We start from the raw sequence: 12,100 nt of genomic DNA, 5'->3' as shown, positions 1-12,100 counted from the left end.
ATCCATCCATCCATCCATCCATCCATTATTCATTTATCCATCCATCCATCCATGCATGCATCCATCCATCTACCCATCCATTTATTTATCCATCCACCCACCCATCCATCCATCCATCCACCCGCCCATCAATCCATCTATCCATGTATCCATCCATCCATCTATCCATCTGTTATTCATTTATCCATCCATCCATCCATGCATGCATCCATCCATCTATCCATCCATTTATTGATCCATCCACTCACCCATCCATCCATCCATCCACCCACCCATCCATCCATCTATCCGTGTATCCATCCATCCATCCGTTATTCATTTATCCATCCATCTATGCATGCACCCATCCATCTACCCATCCATGTATCCATCCATTCATCTTGCATCCATCCATCCATCCATGCATCCATTCATCCATCCATGCATCCATCTATCCATCCATTTATGTATCCGTCCATCCATCCATCCACCCATCCATCCATCGATCTACCCATGTATCCATCCATCCATCCATCTTGCATACATTCATCCTTGATCTCCATTCTATCTATCTGTCACCAGTTAACAATGTGTGGGTTTTATCTGGATGTGGGCTCAGCCTAGTTGTGAAATATCTCACTAGAAACGCCTTGCAGAAACTAAGGCCTCCCTGTGGTCACGCAGCGGAAGCTGAATTTGGACTGAGAGTTGACTGCCTTCCTTCCTGTGAGGCATGTATGTTGAGCCCTGTCATGAGGCCCTGTGAGAACATCTTGCACTCTTCCGGACTGCAGGACCTGTCCCGACATCACAGGACAAGGACAGAGAGGACTGGAGAGGCTGAGCCATGAACCTCCCTCCCACCACCTTCCTGGGCCTCAGTGAGTTTGGGAACAAAGGTGGGAATTGAGAAACAGAGGGGTGAATGGCTTGGGGAGGGGGTCCAGGCCCTGTCTGTGGCCCAAGATGATCTGATGCCCTGGGAGAGGAGAGTCACCCTCTGCAGGCACCTGCCTGCTTGGGGTCGCTTGGGTCCGAGGTGATCACAGAGGTAACTGAGGCCTCTTATATATCACAGAAATTAGAGATGGGGTTGGGTTCAACATAAGACAGGCAGAGGGGTATCTGGTAGAGGCGTTTCCTTGGAACTTTGCCTGGGGAAGGAAACCATCCTACTGAGAGTTAAGGTTGAGGAGGGTGGTTTGGAGACTATAGGCAGCTCAGTCTTTTCCCTCATCACACTGACCCTTGGCTCCAGTTGAAGGCTGACCGGTGGTGGGTGATGTTCTCACTAGGGCTTCTCTTCCAGTGCTCTGCCTGGCCCAGACGATCCACACACAGGAAGGTGAGTCACGTCTGCAGGACTCCCCACCCCAGCCCCGAGGGTCACTCTGGGTGGGAGTCATGTGGACTCTGGGAGGCATCCAACACCAATTTACACAACGCAAACGTCCCCCTCAGTCCTCTCCCGACAGCTCCACATACCTGCAAGATACCAATAGTTGATTTCAAGAACCTCCAAAACTGGACCTCTGCTTCTCACCCACACAAGGGTGATTCTCCATCACCCTCCACCCTGCTTTCATTCTCAGTGGCTGTCCTGGACCAGATAGCAGACAGGTATCCTGGATTCTTCTTTTGTTAACTCGCCTTTAATCAATCAGAGAATTCTGTTGATTTTTACCCCCGATACATTCTGGAGAACCTCTGCCCACATTTCTTGCCAGACACCTACTTCCCCTGTCTGGAGCTCAACCAGAGATCATGTGACAGCTCCAGCATGTCCCGAGGGCTTTAGGTTCCCAGTTCCCTCTTTCTGACCTGTAATCTTAGTTGTAGGCCACTAGAACTAAGCTCACCTCTTGAGGCAAAATGGCTGTTGTTGCTCCAGCCATCACATTTATTTGCAGGCTAGAAGAGAAGGAAAGGCAGATTTTTTTTTTTTCTTTTTTGAGACTGAGTCTCACTCTGTCGCCCAGGCTATAGTGCAGTGGCACCATCTCGGCTCACTGCAACCTCCGCCTCCCAGGTTCAAGCAATTCTCCTGCCTCAGCCTCCTGAGTAGCTGGGATTACAGGCGGACACCACCATGCCCGGCTAATTTTTGTCTTTTTAGTAGAGACGGGGTTTCACCATGTTGGCCAGGCTGGTCTTGAACTCCTGACCTCAGGTGATCCACCCGCCTTGGCCTCCCAAAGTGCTGGGATTACAGGCGTGAGCCACCGTGCCCAGCCAGATTTTTTTTTTTTTTCCCAACAAAGGGCCCTCCTGGCCTAATTAATGCTCTTTAACATCCCTTCTGGGGAATTTCACCAACAAGGCTCCATCTCATTGGCATAGACACCATCACGTGGCTGCACAGAACCGATCCTGGGATTGTGAAGTATGCTGTTCTATTCCGTAAAGCACTACACCCAGCTCAAGAGTGCTCTGACTCAAACGAGGGCACCAAGTGCCGATGCGGTGGAGGTCATGGCAGTCTCTGCATTATTTCCTTCCTGCCCTTCACAAGGAGGGGAAGCCCATTCCTCATGGAGGACACTAACATCCTGCTCTGCTTCCCTCCTAGGGCCCCTGCCCAGACCCACCATCTCTGCTGAGCCAGGCACCGTGATCCCCCTGGGGAGGTCTGTGACTTTCCTGTGCCAGGGCCCGGTTGGGGTTCACACATTCCGCCTGGAGAGGGAGGATAGATCCAAGTTCAATGATACTAAGGATGTGTCTCAAGCTAGTCCATCTGAGTCCGTGGCCAGATTCCGTATTGACTCAGTAAGTGAAGGAAATGCCGGACGTTATCGCTGCCTCTATAGGAAGTCCACCAGATGGTCTCAGTACAGTGACTACCTGGAGCTGGTGGTGAAAGGTGAGGATGTCACCTGGGCCCTGCCCCAGTCTCAGCTCGGCCCTCAGGTTTGCCCCCAGGTCCTAGGGTCCCGTCCCAGCAGGGGTGGCTCTGTCCACAGCCTCCCCCTCTCCCTCTGCCCTCACTGGACACCACAGAGGGCCTGGACACTCAGCCCTAGTATTGGGTGGGCTCAGAGCTGGCCCTGCTAGGCTGTGGAGGGATGGAGTAGGAGATAGATCTCATTCAAGGGAATGACTGTTTTTTCACTCAGGAAGTCCCTGCTCCCTATTCCTTTCCACTGAGGCAGAACCTGCCACAGCCCCAGGCAACCCGTCCCCTCGGGTGTGACCCACCTCCCATTGGGCAGGTGACAGGGTCTGACCAGGGCTGGATGGAACTTTGGGGGAAACTTTGGTTTGATATCATCCATGCTTCTGTGAGTGGTCAGCCTTGAGATGTCCTGGAGCTGGGGTCCAGCGAGGAGGCTCCCCCATACCTCAGGGAAGGAGAAAGTAGGCATTTCTCCTTTAAAGCTGAATGTCTTTTCTCCTTTCTCTCTCTGTTCTGCTGTGACCCACATGGCAGGGTCAGATTCTCAGTGCCCCGGAGTGGCCCCTGTCGTCCAGCCCTGGAGGGCATCCACCTGCTTTATCCTGAGGCTGTGACACTACCCCAAGTAATTTAGGGTACCTATGAGTTGGCACAGTGAACCCCCTTGGTGAGGTCAGCCTCAAATACAACTGGCCCCAAGTCCAGTTGAGGAAGCTCCTGCCTCATCTATGTTAGTCCATGGCCCAGGGACCAGCTGGTGCCTGGTGCCATTGTACTGGGACCATTGTACTGGGATTAGGAGCATGTTCTGAGGGAGTGTCCGGACCCTCAGTGGAGTTGGAGAAGAGAGGGTACTTTCCCTGGGCCCCCATGTCTCTGTGTCCCTTTCCTGGGAGTCTAGAGGGTCTCGATTATGATGGAGAGGGCCAGGTGGATGGGGCAGGAGATGAAGGCCAGGCTGAGCAGGGATGCACAGAGGAAGCCCCAGCTCCCCACCCTTCTGCTCATTCGCAGGAGTCCGCGGGGATTGCAGCTGCCCCTTCCTGGGACCCCTCCTCAGCTACCGAGAAACAGAAGCCTCAGCCTGGGATGTCTACTCCCAGGGACTTCTGTGCTGGGACTGTGCTGTGGGGGCCTCAACCCTCTCCTGCTTGAGGTTGGGCTTGGCTTTTTATGGGGTTGAGACTGGCATTCTCTCAGCACTGGAGCCCCACATTTTCCAGCATTTCAATTCCAATTTATAGGATTTTTGTGTCTGATCCTCGAAAGCATTTCCTTTCGACAACAACACAAAGGAAATGCTCTTTTCATTACCATGTGGGGGAAAGAAAATGAGGCAATGATTTTTAAAGTCCCACGGTTTTCTAAGGCAGCCAGACTCCACACTCGGTCACCGACCGGCGCTCCCCAGTGCCCTCTGGAAGGCTCTTCTACTGTCCCCACTAGATCAGCACTAGCAAGACCTGAGCATCCGCCATGTGGAGAGTGAGAGTGGATGGCGATACTGGTCACAAATGGGGAGGGCATCGCACCACACCTGTCCTGGGAAACCCTGGATGTGTGGACCCCTCTGGGAAAGGGTCTTCTGGGGAGGGACTCCAAGAGGGTGACGAGGAGAAAGAGAGTATCAGAAAGAAGTGTGTGTATCTGCATGAGTGTGTCTGCGCGTGTGTATCTATATCATACATCTACCTATCTATATATCAAGTGTGATTTTTAAATATGGGAAACATTATAAAGACCACATATCTGTGTGTATCTGTGTGTGTCTGTGTGTGTGTGTGTTCTGGGTGTCCGAGTATAAGTGTCTGTGTTTCCGTGTTTATATTGCTATATATATGCACCTATAGAAGTATATAGGTACAATTTTAAAATATGATAGTAAAAAGATGACAAAGATTTCAAAGGACACTGATATAAAAGATACAAAAGGATGGTCCTTTTAGGGGATGTATATATCCCATATCACAAACCCTTAAGGGGATGTTGCCTCAGGGCAGGGCAGTGGTTCCTGACACGTGACAAGGATGAAAAGTGACTGGGTTGAGCGCCCACCCTGATTCTGAAACAGACAGCTACCGCTCTGCCTCCCTGTTGGCCTGTTGGGGCTAAGTGGTCACCATTGTCTGGACCTTAGTTTGCCTAAGGGCGGGTTCCAATCTCCTCTTCTCCCTCTGCTATTTGAACGGAGCATTCTAGGAGGCTGTGAGCCCAGCATGAGACCTCTCTGGACCCTTCCTATCCTCCCACTCCCTGTTCCCAGGGTCCTGGTGCTCCTGGTCCTATTCGGGCTTTATCAGTGTCTGTAGGACTCATGGCTTCAGCCCCATGGAGGAAGAGTGACATCCTCATGGTCCTTGTAGTCTGAGCTCTTAGGACCTGCAGATCTCAGAGTTCTGACAATCACCACCTCTATAGACGGTCTGTGCTTACTGATCCACTGGCGCTGGGGATCCCACCAGCAGACCCAGCCCAGCCCCTGCCATCAGCACCCAGGGTCCTCTTCACTGGGTGCTCAGAACTATGTCCCCAGGAGATCCCTGGACATTAAGACAGAGGGGAATCTCCAAGGGATGGGTGAGCAGAATGCATCCTTGCTTTCTTAGGGATGGACACACAGGGGCCATCCTAACTTTATCCCATTCCTGATTCCTTTTCCAAGAAGCTCAGATGATAATATTTAAAGCTGTGAGTGGAAGAATGGGAAGTCTATAAAAGTTACCCAGGAGATAAAGGGGCTGAGATGAGCTGGGCAGAGCAAAGGCAGCCCTGGTCCCCCTGGAGCTCCCAGCCCCTCACCCAGAGCCAGATCAGCAGACTCCAGGCTGGGAGCACACAGAAGGTTGAACCAGGGATCCCAAGCTCTGCCCCTTCCTTTGAGGGTAACAGGGGTCCTGCCTCTTGCAGTGGGCTGGGTGGACACTAACCGGGCACTGAAATCAGATTGCATCCTTGTAAATACAGAAGGCATGTTGTCCCCCTAGTTGACTCCTAGGGAATTTTGGTTCCAAGAGAAGGTGAGAATCATCCTATATCTTGCAGCTGGGTTTGATCAATGGCAGCTGTGAATTGTGCAGCCTCACCCTGAACCTGGCGCCTTCTACTTGACTCTGTATAAGACTTGGCTGTTGTGAACCCAGGGACCTCAAGGTGCTGTGGGTGGTTGCCAAAGAATCCAGGGCTGGGGCATTTCCAACAAAGGGACTGTCACACAGATGGCTCAGGATGCTGAGGTCAGCCCAAGCAGGGGAGGAGACGCTGCCTCAGTCCTTCATCAGTGTTTTCTGATTCCTAGGAGCCCCTGATGAAGTCAGCCCCTCACCCACAGAAGCAGACTCCTCCTCAGGTAAGTCATCTATGTACTGTGTGGAGGGAAAGTGCTGGGTTTTGGAAGCAGGATCTGTCCAGGAAAGTGCAGAAGGAGCTTCTGTGTCAGGGATCCTGGCCTGGGCTGGCTCTTCTCCACCTGTCAGTGATACTTCTTCTTCTGCTTCCAGCCCCCATCACCCAGAACTGCAAGGTGAAGAACATTGTCTGCATGAGCCTGGCCGGCGTGGTCTTGCTGATCCTAGCAGTGATCCTGGCAGAAGCTTGGCACAGCCAGAGGGGGGCCAATAATGACCTTGGCAATGCGGACAAGAGGGCTCCCCTCAGACAGGTTAGACCCCAGGATCCAAAAGGGACATTCCAAATGCTCTGAGGCTCACCCTGGAGCCCAAGGAGATCCAGAGCCCATCTCGGACTGTGCGCTTCATGGAGCACCTCGAGGGAAGGGTGCCCCTGTTGGATCCGGACAGAATCTGAGTTGGACATTGGGGAGCAGCAGTGACATGCCCCAGCTTCTCCTCGGTTTGTCAGTCTCTTGCATCCAAGGATTTTCCTTAAGGTCTAATACTCATAATCACTACCCTACACCCTCCTCCTTTGTAATTCTCTTTTGTCTCTCAGGTCTAAGACAGGATTTCATTTCTCTTCAACCTTCACCTCTCTTTCCATTTTCCCCATTCTCCTACCCTGTGTCAGAGGCTGTCACAGCCCAGCCCAGGTTGTCTCCTGAGGGTGTACTCCTGTCCCTTTGGTGATATCGCCATTTAGGACCTCCCTTTTACACCTAATTAGACAACTCCCGTGTTGAAATCTCCAAACTCTCTTCTTTCTCCCGGAACCCCACTTCAAAACTGCCTGCTGGGAATCAGGAACTGTTACCTCATTGTCCTGGCTTTCCCAAAAAACTGATACCAGTCACTGACATAAGCCAGGCTGGCCCCAAGCTGCACCTCCTTATGGTGACTCGACCCCATTATAATAATCCTGTTTGTCTCTTATTGTAATTTTTGACTGAAATTGCATTTTGTCTGATATCAGTATAAGTACCCCCTGCTCTCTTTTTGCTTCCATTTGTGTGAAATAACTTTTTCTATTCCCTCACTTTCGACATACTTGTATTCTTAAAGCTAAAATGAATCTCTTTTAGGTTGCAGAGTTGGATCTTATATATTTAATTCAGTCACTTTGTGTCATTTAATTGGGGAATTTAATCCATTTACATTTAAAGCAATTATTTCTAGGTAAGAGCATATGACTGACATTTTGTTGTTTTCTGATTTTTTTAGGCTAATAAAAACTTAACTTCTATTGTATGCAAAATTTGTATGTTTTAACTTCTGGTATCCACATATGCTATTGACGTAACAGTTTCCAGGTTTTATATATTATGTATCCATTAACAAATTATTTTAGGTGAAATTACTGTTAGTATTTTTGTCTTTTAACTCTTTTACTAGAGTAAAAGTGGTTTCTACACTGTAATTACATCACTGGACATTCTGAATTTGACTATGTTTTACTTCACGGTAAGTGTTATGCTGTTATTTGTTTTCATGTTTTCATTGTAATTTTATTTCAAATTGAAGAACTACTGTTACCATTCATTGTAGGCAGTTCTCGTGGCGATGAGTTCCATGGCGTTTATCTGTATGAAAAAGTATTTATCTCTCTTAACCTTACTGGATGTTTTATTCTTTGTTGGCAGGATTGATTTTTTTTTTTTTTTTTTTTACCTTCAGCACTTCAAATATATCATCCCACTCTCTCCTGGCCTGAAAAATTGTTGCTGAGAAATCTGCTGGTAACCTTGTTTATGTTATGAGTTGCTTGCTTCTCTCTTGTCATTGGACACATCAGGCACTTTCCATCTGCTGAAGGAAGGAGGAGTTGACCAGCCCTGAAACATGGAATTGAGATTCTCTCATGAGAGGGGCCAAGGTCTCTTCCCTGTGTGCCCTGGGAACAGCACCCATGCAGAGAACCAAAGATACTATGGTTCAGCCAGGCATGGTGGCTCACGCCTATAATCCCAGCACGTTGGGAGGCCGAGGTGAGCGCACCACCCGAGGTCGGGAGTTTGAGACCAGCCTGATCAACACGGAGAAACCCCATCTCTACTAAAAATACAGAATTAGCCAAGGGTGGTGGCGCGCGCCTGTAATCCCAGCTACTCAGGAGGCTGAGGCAGGAGAATCACTCGAACCTGGGAGGCGGAGGTTGCAGTGAGCTGAGATCGCACCACTGCACTCCAGCCTGGGCAACAAGAGTGAAACTCCATCTGGAAAAAAAAAAAAAAAAAAAAAAAAGATACGATGGTTCTTCTAGCTCCTACCCGTAGGCATGGTCACAGCCCAGGGACTCTCTGCATCTCAAGCTTCCTCTTGAGAAATCCCCCAGGTATGAGAGCCTCTGTTTGACTATATCTGTCCACAAGGTCCCCAGAATTACTATTCCATGCTGGGTGCCAGGGAAACCCTAGGGTGACGTGAGGCATTCGGTGACACTCTCCTCTTAGGGACAGAACCTCAGAGTGGGAGGCATCAGGATGAGCCCACTGAGAACTCCCTATCCCTGCAGATCCTTGTGGGCAATATAGGGTGTTTATTCCCTAAAACACCACTATCTGCTGGTATCAGGGGAGCACAGGCAGCCCCCAGCACTTCCGCTAAGCCCAGCCATGCTCACAGGTGCCCTCAGGAGACAGCCTGACCCTCCAGTGTCATTTGGTGTCTGGCTTTCACCGACTTGTGCTGACCAGCAATGAGGGAGAGGTTCACATCTCCTCTGGGCTTAGATGGGCAGCTCTGACCTCCCCCTGGCCCCTGTGAGCCACACTCATGGGAGCCGGCACAGACACTATGGTGGACACAGTGTTTCCTACCTGTAGTCAGCCCCCAGGGCCCACTGGACAACTTGGTTGCAGATGAGGAGCTCCCGTTTAGCCCCCTGTCTTTTTTGTTTGTTTGTTTTTGTTGTTGACAGAGTCTCGCTCTGTTGCCAGGCCGGAGTGCAGTGGTGTGAACTCAGCTCACCACAACCTCTGCCTCCCAAGTTCAAGCAATTCTCCTGCCTCAGCCTCCCAAGTAGCTAAGATTACAGGCACACGCCCCACACCCGGCTAATTTTTGTATTTTTAGTAGAGACAGGGTTTCACCATGTTAGGCAAGATAGTCTCAGTCTCTGGACCTTGTGATCTACCCACCTTGGCCTCCCAAAGTGCTGGGATTACAGGGGTGAGCTACCGTGCCCGGCCTAGCCCCCTGTCTTGATTATATGCTCAGGGCCCTGGGACCAGGGTCATCCCTGGTGATGAGGGTCCAGGGAGACGGTCCTAGAGTAGAGGAGAAAATGAGGCAGTGATCCAAGGAGAGCAACTTAGAAAAGGAGCGTGAGAGGCCTGGAGATTATACAGACCCACACCAAGAGTCTAACAGGAGCTGAGAGAGGAGGCCAGTCTCCCGGTTCAGGGTCCAGGACTTGTGGGAACGGGCTGCTTTGTACACACTACAACCTTGGTATTTCCTAGAAATGTTCAAGAAACCCTCCCTTTGTCTGAGCCAGGACCCTTAGTGTTCTCGGGAGAGAATTTGACCTTGCAGTGCTACTCAGAGATCTGGTTGGGTACCTTCTGTCTGTCCAAGGACAGGTCACTTGCGCCTCCCCAAAACCATCGATTGAAAGACATGACCTTACTCTCTCAGGCCAAGTTTACACTAAGTCCTTTGACTTTAGCCCACAGGGGGACCTACTAATGCTGTGGTCCACATAGCTCCTCCTTATGCCCAGTGACCCCCTAAAGATTTTGGTCTCAGTACAGGAGCTCCAAGCACCACATCCATTAAGATTCTAAACCCTCAGCATGCATCCCTGTGCTAGGAGAGCCCTGGCCTGGTATAGAAAAGGAAGAAAAAACAGCAGGGACCAGTCATAGGGCAAACCTATCTCAGAAAGGGATGAAAAAAGTCATGAAAGTGGGGGTGATTCTCACTCTAACTCCATGCCTTACCCTACTTGGGGGTCACAGAAGGTGCTGGGTGAGTGGAATGAGAAGATTTGAAAATGTAGGGGGTTGACCTTTGAGCAAAAGAGATGAAGCTGAGGAACAGAGCAAGAGGCACCACAGCCCCACCTACTCCTGCTGTCTCTGCCCCAAACAGACAGTGGGGTCTGCAGCTCCTCACCCTCATGGGCTCACTTCATGTTGGCTGAGCAACAAGGTCCTCACAGATTACAGGAGTCACAGTCCCCTGCAGCCCTGGGCTGAGTTTCTCATCTTATTCTTCTGCCCTTGAAGTCTTTACAGAAGAAGTTGTTTCCAGAGGGGCTGGGAAATGAGAGCCAGGCTCCTGGGGAGGGGCAGTTCCTCTTTCTGTGCGGCTGCTGATGGGATGACCTCGTGATGGGGAGGACCCAGCGTCCGTGTGCCTACACACCATGTGTCTGTCTGTCTACGGGCACCGTGCTCACACCTGCCTGCACAGCCAGGGCCAGGAGGAGGAGATGCCATGACCTCCATTCTCACAACCCTGCTCCGCTTTCGTGAGATCTTAAGAGGGGGAGGAGCGACCCTAGTCTAGGAGAGAGACCCCAATCCATAACCAGGCCCTGGTCAATTAGGACACCCCAGGGGCTCGAGGAAAAGAAGACCTGCTCAGGCTTTGGGGGCAAATCTCTCACAGGGAATCTCTTCCAGGGCTGAGCCTGGGCCCCAGGACCCACGTGCAGGCAGGTGAGTCTGTCCCCAGCTGTCCCAGGTCCCTCCTCCTCTCTGGAGACAAGGGACCACCCCTGGGCAGCTGGGGGTGGAGACAGCAGTTCTGGGCTGACTGATGGGGATGACAGGGGGTCCTGGGGCTGAGAGCCAGAATCTGAGGGTTGGGGACATCTTCAGACCTAACCTGTGGTTTCCTTCCAGAGAACCTACTCAAACCCATCCTGTGGGCCGAGCCAGGTCCCGTGATCATCTGGAAAGAGCCCGTGACCATCTGGTGTCAGGGCACCCTGGAGGCCCAGGAGTACCGTCTGGATAAAGAGGGAAACTCAATGTCGAGGCACATATTAAAAACACTGGAGTCTGAAAACAAGGTCAAATTCTCCATCCCATCCATGATGTGGGAACACGCAGGGCGATACCACTGTTACTATCAGAGCCCTGCAGGCTGGTCAGAGCCCAGCGACCCCCTGGAGCTAGTGGTGACAGGTAAGAGGACACTCAGGGGTCCCAGCCCCAGGCTCTGCCCTCAGGAAGGGGGTCAGCTCTTAGCTTTCAAGGGGTCTCCCCTCTCACAGCCCAGCCTTGTGGGATAAAGTGGGAGGTGTGAGCCCCACGTAAACACAGCTGCCCTTTTCTCTCCTGAAAGCCTACAGCAGACCCAGCCTGTCCACCCTGCCGAGCCCTGTGGTGACCTCCGGAGTGAACGTGACCCTCCGGTGTGCCTCACGGCTGGGACTGGGCAGGTTCACTCTGATCGAGGAAGGAGACCACAGGCTCTCCTGGACCCTGGACTCACACCAACACAACCATGGAAAGTTCCAGGCCCTGTTCCCCGTGGGTCCCCTGACCTTCAGCAACAGGGGTACGTTCAGATGCTATGGCTATGAAAACAACACCCCGTACGTGTGGTCGGAACCCAGTGACCCCCTGCAGCTACTGGTGTCAGGTAAGAAGCCGTAGCTTTTCCTTACACAAAGTCAGGGCAGCGGCTGAGCTGTTGGGAGCCTTACCCTCAGGCTAGCCCACGAAGAAGAAAAGACGAGGGGAAGACGTGGGTCCTGGGGACACAAATACAGGATGAGAAAAAAACAAGGACACTGGAAACCCTAGTGAAGAAGGCTCCAGAAGGAAGGGGCGTGGGAGGAACCAGCCCCTCCGAGTCCCGACTCGACTTTCCCTCCAGG

At 51.5% G+C, this 12,100-nt stretch overlaps 1 protein-coding gene across 1 annotated transcript; it reads left to right on the top strand.

Moving 5' to 3' along the window:
• Window positions 1-826: 826 nt before the first annotated feature.
• Window positions 827-11,876, top strand: LILRA5 (leukocyte immunoglobulin-like receptor, subfamily A (with TM domain), member 5). The gene is made up of 10 exons (XM_011997005.1): window positions 827-860; window positions 1,289-1,324; window positions 2,549-2,842; window positions 5,139-5,180; window positions 5,294-5,452; window positions 6,171-6,221; window positions 6,373-6,533; window positions 10,820-10,931; window positions 11,118-11,402; window positions 11,563-11,876. Exons 1-10 carry the CDS (start codon window positions 827-829, stop codon window positions 11,874-11,876), a joined length of 1,488 nt encoding a protein of 495 aa, XP_011852395.1.
• Window positions 11,877-12,100: the final 224 nt, after the last annotated feature.

The sequence above is a fragment of the Mandrillus leucophaeus genome, unplaced genomic scaffold (assembly GCF_000951045.1).
Source record: "Mandrillus leucophaeus isolate KB7577 unplaced genomic scaffold, Mleu.le_1.0 Scaffold53, whole genome shotgun sequence".
Taxonomy (NCBI): Eukaryota; Metazoa; Chordata; class Mammalia; order Primates; family Cercopithecidae; genus Mandrillus; species Mandrillus leucophaeus.
This window is presented reverse-complemented; position numbering and strand designations above follow the sequence as displayed.

What these genes read in the sequence shown, in the direction of transcription:
- LILRA5 (XM_011997005.1), top strand. Translation starts at nt 827, where the DNA reads ATGAACCTCCCTCCCACCACCTTCCTGGGCCTCA. An exon ending in GACGATCCACACACAGGAAG is followed by an intron (nt 1,325 to 2,548) that starts GTGAGTCACGTC and finishes CTTCCCTCCTAG; the next exon opens with GGCCCCTGCCCAGACCCACC. An exon ending in CAGGACCCACGTGCAGGCAG is followed by an intron (nt 10,932 to 11,117) that starts GTGAGTCTGTCC and finishes GTTTCCTTCCAG; the next exon opens with AGAACCTACTCAAACCCATC.